At 45.0% G+C, this 6,902-nt stretch overlaps 1 protein-coding gene across 1 annotated transcript; it reads left to right on the forward strand.

Annotated features, from left to right (window-relative positions):
* Positions 1 to 265: 265 nt before the first annotated feature.
* Positions 266 to 679, forward strand: LOC309602555 (histone H2A-like; the record flags this gene model as incomplete). Its single annotated transcript, XM_082336216.1, has 1 exon — positions 266 to 679. One exon carries the CDS (start codon positions 266 to 268, stop codon positions 677 to 679), a length of 414 nt encoding a protein of 137 aa, XP_082192342.1.
* Between the last annotated feature and the right edge of the window lie 6,223 nt (positions 680 to 6,902).

The raw sequence follows: 6,902 nt of genomic DNA on the forward strand, positions 1-6,902 counted from the left end.
ATGGTTGGCCTGCTGCTCTGACTGAGCTTGTAGATGCTTCTTGGCTGGAAACTTGTCAGACTCTCCTAGAGCAGCAGCCTGACCCATCTGCTCCTTCAGACAAAAGTATGAACAACTAGCAAACTTTCTGAGGGGAAAAAAACCTGACTTGTAAGGGAATAAGAAAGGCAGTGAAATGAGGATGAAGAAAGGACTTAAATGCTCGGTTTCTGTGTCTGTTTTGGTTTTTTAATTCATTCTTTTTTTATACTAGATTGATGCTAGAATGTCTGGACGTGGCAAAAAAACCACAGAGCTCCTCCTTGTGCCAAAGAAAACCAAATCAGCCAAGGCTGGTCTGCAGTTCCCTGTGGGTCGTGTCTACAGGCTCCTTAAAGGAGGGAACTACGCTGACAGGATCAGTCCTGGCGCTGCCATCTACCTGGCTGCGGTGCTGGAGTACCTGAGCGCGGAGATCCTGGAGCTGGCAGGGAACGCTGCACGGGCAAACAAGAAAGCCAGGATCCTGCCCAGGCACATCCAGCTAGCCGTGAGAAACGATGAGGAGCTGAACAAGCTCTTCTCTTGCGTGACCATCGCTCAAGGAGGGGTGTTACCTAATGTTCTTCCTGAACTTCTTCCTAAGAAGACCATCTCTCTTAAACCGCCCCACAAATATATCCAGTCGCAGGAGTTCTAGCTACCACCAGGCTCCTGACCTTGTGGTGGTGTTAACGCTGGCTTTCTCAACAGCTCAGAGTTTGTTTGTTTGTTTTTTTCATGCTGGTTGGCATTTTTGGTCTAATTTCATGTGTATACCTGTGCACATGTCTGAAAAGCTGCTAAAGACAGGGTTGCTAGTTAGGTTTCCCTAGCTATGTCCTTCAAAAGCAAAAGTCAGTAGATTACTTCTATGTCCATCTTAATCAATTCTAGAAAATATTTGTTGCACCAAACAGGTTTTTCTTTAGCAGTGCAGTTATCTAAGGAAACCTGATCTATGATCTTTAAAGCTTGTGTCTCCATGTGCATGGCTGGAATCTCCTTATTCAGTATGTGTAGAAGTCTGCTTCATCTGACCACTTCAGACTTCATCATGGGCACAGTTAAATATTCAGGATAAGTAGGTGCACCTGAGAAATTTAACTGGACTGCCTTATAATGATGGTAAAGCTGATTGATTGCATTATCTTCTCTAACATTTGGATACAACAGAGGTAGGGCTGTGCTGTAACTTGAGACTGTCACTGCACACACCTTGGTCCAAAGATGGTGTTGGAGTTGTCCTCTGAGTTTCTGCATTGATGGAGTGCAATCCAAGGAGTCTTCTACAGACAATATATAAACCTTGTTAGTGCTTGAGCCTTAAAGATCTTCTAGAAACTCTTCTTAAGAATGAATCCAAATATAATTTCTACCTTTCTGGTACTGAGAATCTCTTTAGCAGCTTAAAGGCTTGTTCCATTAGGATCCAGATCAAGGAAACCTAAAAGGCAATCCAGGAAGTGGCCTTTTCCAGGACCTTCCAAAACTCTTGTCTTTCACCTATGCAGCTTGAAAGACTACCTAAGCACTGTTAGATTTGCATTCTGGATTGCAACATTACAGTGGACACACATTAGCATTCATCTGTTTGCTGTGCTGCAGAAGATTTTGTTCAACAGCTTCACCAGCAGGATGCCACTGAAATTTCAGAGCCTTATAACTGCCCTATTAGGTGTTTGAATTACTCTATTCATAACAGAACAGGAAGGCCCTGATGTCCACCATCTTCAGATATATTAATCCAGCCAGGTAAAAAGGCTATTTAGAGTACTGCCTCAAGACTTGACCCTACCAGCCCAAGGTTTGGGAGCCTCTGTTTCCCATATCTATCCCATAGTAATCCATGCTATGCCACTGCTTTCTCTAGCATAACTCAAATATCTCCCTGTTTTTCTGGTCTTGTGAGCATTGGGACCTTTTGAAGAATGGGCTGCAGAGAGTTCACCTCTCTGTATAGGCAGGCTAGGGGCATTTAAACAAAGGGCAAGAAGCCAGAAATGAGGTGTTGTGGGACTGCAGCCAGAGGACTTTCTGTATGTGAAGTCTCTAACGTGTGCATAAGCTGCAAACACCTCCTAGAGGCCATGCTGTGAGAAGGCAGAGAGAGAAGAGTGTTGGTATCAGGTCAGTCTTAGTATAACTGGCTCCTATAGGCACTGGAGACAAGTGATTTATAGTGTGGATAGTAGACAAATGTTGTTTTGAGGGCAGCTATAAGATCAGCCATTGCTATCTGTGTAAACATGGCAACTTTTGGCTAGGGATCTGGAGGGTGAAACAGTGCTGAAGTGCTGACCTGCACCATAAACCAAACCTTCCAAGCTGCTGTCTTGGAAAGCAAGAGCAGCTCCTTAGGGGGCTGCTGCATGTTTTTCTACAGCAGTTTCAATCAACACTGACTACATGAGCTGCGTTTGAAGAAAACCAGTCTTGTTTCCCTGTCAAGCTGATGATTACATTTTGTGCTGTGTTGGCTCAGAGGGTTGCTCCTGGCCTGTCTGAGCCAGTTGCCCACAGCATGGGTGCCCTGCAGGAGCATGGGCTTGAGCAGCTCCTGCCATGCTGCACCATTCTCTCTGCTGTGCCTACACAGCTGCTTGCAGTGCCTGCTGCGAACCAGGCTGCTGCTGGGCTCATGTGTTAAACCTTTTTTTCTTTTTAAAAAGCAAAACTCACATCAAAATACTTGTGTGCCTTTCACAGCCGTGCTGGCACAACTCAAGGGTTTGCATGGGGGCAGGAAGAAGATACCGAGGGTGGGATGATGGCTAGAGCTGCTGAGGCAGAGATTTCTTCCAGTGCTTCCACAGCGTGGGCTGTGACTCTGAAGCCGCATGAGAATTTCAAAGGTCTCTGCCTGGAGCGAAGCTGTATCACACCGGGTACATGAGTTGAGATGACTCATGGAACAGGAGGTTTCAGCAAACCCCCGTGCCTATGGAAAAATTACCAAAAAATGGGAAAATTAATGGAGATCTTTTCCCCAAGTCTCAGCTCTTCTGCAGGGGAAGCAAAGCTTGACCCTGGCTTGTGTAAGGGATTGCTCTCCATCTCGAGAAGCTGTGTAGCCTGTGCTGGGACAAGCTGGCCAAGAGGTGCTGCTGCTGCCCAGGGTACAGGACTCAGCCTGAGACCCAGTCAGAGGGAAAGTAGCCATCGGGGTGATGCTGGTTGGTCTCTGTTGCCAAATAACTAATTTAATACATCTTATATTAAACTCACCTAGCTTTACCAGAAAGTTTATGTAGGTTTAAGCGTGACTGCAGGGTGGCTGGCAAGCTCGAGGCATCCCATTGCTCCAGAAGCAGCAAGCTTGGGAAGATGTGGTCTGTCACGGCTGAGTGCCCAATAGGTGCTCTGGGGTCTGCAGCCCACATCTGCTAAACTGCAAGGAGGGGAGAGGCATCACCTTTGGCGGTGAGCTCACTTTCTTGGCAAAACTCAAGAAATGAGAACAAACTGGAGGTATACTGGAATGGGGAGAGGGCACGGGGCACTGACAGGTCCAGGGAGAGTCACAGGGAAAGAGCATCCCTGGAGTATGCAGGAGTCCCAGCAGCTATCATACAGCTCTGCTCTGTCTCTAGTAATTAGAGCTGACCTATAGACATACTGGTTCCTGAAATATGCCTTGCTGTGGCTCTCCTGGTCTCTGTGCTCACTGCTGCAGCTTTTCTGTTGCACTTCTAAATGTAGAACCACCAGTGCATTCATTTCTGCTTTTTTGTGAAGTCTCAAGACAATTGAAAAGATAATGCCCAATATTAAGATATTAATTTTGGGGAACTCATTAATTCTTTTTCTCTCCTGCAGCTGTGAAGCCTTTTTTGTCTTTCTTTTTGAAGATACATATGCTTATAACATTATGCATGCATTTTAATCTTTGATTAAAAAAATCCATTGTCAGTTTAAACATACAATAAAGCATATATTCAGTCTTCTTGCATATCCTCAGCCCTGTTCGTTACCAGGTTGTGCACTACTCTGCCCCAAATAAATACTTTGATAATATGTGAAGCACATGGTTTGTGAGGGCTATCCTAGCAGCTGGCTCAGACTCTGCTCCTGTTTCCACCACCGCTGCCAGCTTTGCTTCTTTCTCAGTCTCTCTTCCTCAGCTCTCCTTGCTGTCACAACCTACGTACTTCCTTGACTTCAGGGGGCAAATTGCTTATTAACTAGCTAATGTTCATTGACTATTTTGAGGCTGTTGAGTGTTAGAACTACTGGGAATTATTGTTTTGTTTATACAAGCAGCTCATTAGACTCCCAAACAAGGGGTTATATGAAGAGAGTGCATGGGAGAGAACAGCACAACCCTATCCAGCATTGTGATGAAAAGTGTATTCTTTCCAGCTTGCTCCAACTATCTGTGTGGCTTTCTTTGCAGTGCTGTGCGTAGCATCTGTGAGAATATTTTTGCCAATAGTATCGTGGTGGTGTTCCTTAATCATTCTACCCAAAAAAAGACAAGTTCACTTAAACTCAGCTAGTAACCACTTTAACATTTATTATGCTTGCAACAACTTGGCAGCTGGGGAGAGGAATCAGTCATGCTCTTAGAAATGGGTAACCAATGAACCAGCAAAATGTGCAAGCTGACCCTGTGTTATCTCTTTGCTCGGATCTCCCTTGAGAGCAGGGAATGGGGGAACATGGTCACTAGGCTGAGTTAGATTTTAAATACATTTGTCAAAGTGGCAGACCCAGAAAGAGCATTCGCTGCATAAACTTGCTAGCTGCATCCTTTGTCAGAGTGCAAGCTCTCTAACTGCCAAACCAAGGAAGGTGCACACACGTTCTCAAACATTGCCTGGTCTGGGTGTACCTGTCTTCTTCCAAAGCACCACAATTTAGGCATCTTTCTATGCATGCCCCTGATCCAGGAGGTTTTCGTGAAGCTGCCTAAGGCTCAATTTGGCTGCTATACTTCCTTTCAGACTTGCTGCTGTCAGCCCAAGGCGTTAGCAAGCTCTGTTGCTAACAGCCTGCCCTGCAGCTGTGTTATCCCAGCACCTTGCTTTGCACCACGTGTTGAATCTAGGGCTCTGAACTGCCATCAAGGACTCATGGTAAGTGAAGGTACCACGCGGAGCCAGCGCAGCGACAGACAGAGGGAGCCCGACTCTGTTACTCAGCGGTTAGGTAAATCAACAGGAACAGTGACATTTCTTTTTTCCTTTCTTTTTTCAATGTCTAGTCCAGATGTGATCTCAGCCCATGAGTACGCTTCTAGGTATCATGCCAGGTAGCGATAAAAGGCAGAGTCAACAGGTCTACCTTGCATAATGCAGAACACAGAAGTGCAACTTAGCAACCTGAAAATAGCTGTTCTTCATCTAGGTCAGAGAAGAAACTTGGCTCTTTCTCTTTGTAGCATGCACTGAATCCAGGGCACTGGTTAAGCTGGAATTAATGACACAAAGGAGCAAACAGTGAGGGGCTATGTCAAGCCGTCACAGCACTTGGCCGACTTTTTCTTCTGAAACTCAGATACAGCTGAGCCTTTCAGACATGCCCAGAAGACAGTGAAGATTGCTGCTTGAACTAGGAAACAGAATTTTTATGAGCTTCTCTATTCATTCAAACATCACGCAGTTGCTCGATGAGGCTTAGATCATACTTCGCTAGCTGATTTCACCCAGGAAGGCACTTGCTGCTGTAAGGGAACTCAAACATAGCCCATGCATCCGTTGGGGAAACATTAAGCATCTGTCACATATCCCAGTCCCTCTCCCTTCCCAAGTTTTAACATCCTTACTTATTTCAGATTTACTTTTCCCTTATTGATCTCTCCTATCAGGGTCATTGTAATGCATCAGATAATGTACCTGGCACCCATCTTGTCTAGAGTTCCCTATACATGTACCCTGCTCACTGGGACACCATTCAGTAGTAGATGGGGGAAGCTTGCTGCAATGTGCTTCCTATTTACCAGTCTGGGAGCTTCTTTCTACATGTTATCACACAGGCCCGATTCTCACTATGACTTAGGTTTAAATCTCTTTGGATTGGTGGAGATACACTGGTGTGAAACTGTTTTGAGATGTGGATCATGGCCTACTTCTCCCTGAGCACTTCCCTTGTGCCCTCCTGATGGGCCTAAGAAGACGATGGCAGCAATACTAAATCCCAGTAAACTAATACCCTTGTAAACAACTGAGTGCTTCACCATCACTTAATATTGCCAATTGAAGCATTCTTCTGAGAAATCCAAAGATGTGCGCATTGGGACTCCTCATGTCTTTAAGCTGTTTCTCTTTGAAGATCACTCTTCAGATAGTCTTCCTTCCTCTGAAATCATGGGAAAAGGTCCAGAAACTGGTGAAGCCGTGTCTTCTCTTTTAACACAGATTACGAATCCAGTACTGGTCCATGGTAGACATGAGTATGCAAGTTATTAAGTACTTAAGAAAGGCTCTACTCCCCCTTCCATCCCCTGTAATCCATCTCTTTTCCTCCATGGATCCATAATTTTTTTTAATAGACATCTTTGTAATTTTTAAAAGAGTAAAATGACTCTTCCACATCCAGGAGGTTTTAACTTATTTTCACTACATTAACAATCTACAGTTTCTCTCAAAGGAAACTTGCTCTGGAACCTGCTTCACAGCACGTTCCTCCTCAGAGCATATCCTTTGCCTCCTTCGTCTGTACCAGGACACTCCATGGCAAGGCAAACGGAGGAGGAAGGGCTAAAGTAGAAGTTGTTGTTGGGAGAAACACTGCTGAAGTGGTGAGAAACTACGAAATGGGAGAATGGAGATGAAAATGCTGTAAAAATAGAGAGACGTAGACAGTGAAGGAAAGAGCAGCATAAATATCAGCAGGAAGTGAACGTAAAATTTATTGTGTGAAGTAGCATTTCATGATCGAAT

Source organism: Platalea leucorodia, assembly GCF_965183815.1.
Source record: "Platalea leucorodia genome assembly, chromosome: 2".
NCBI classification, from domain to species: Eukaryota; Metazoa; Chordata; class Aves; order Pelecaniformes; family Threskiornithidae; genus Platalea; species Platalea leucorodia.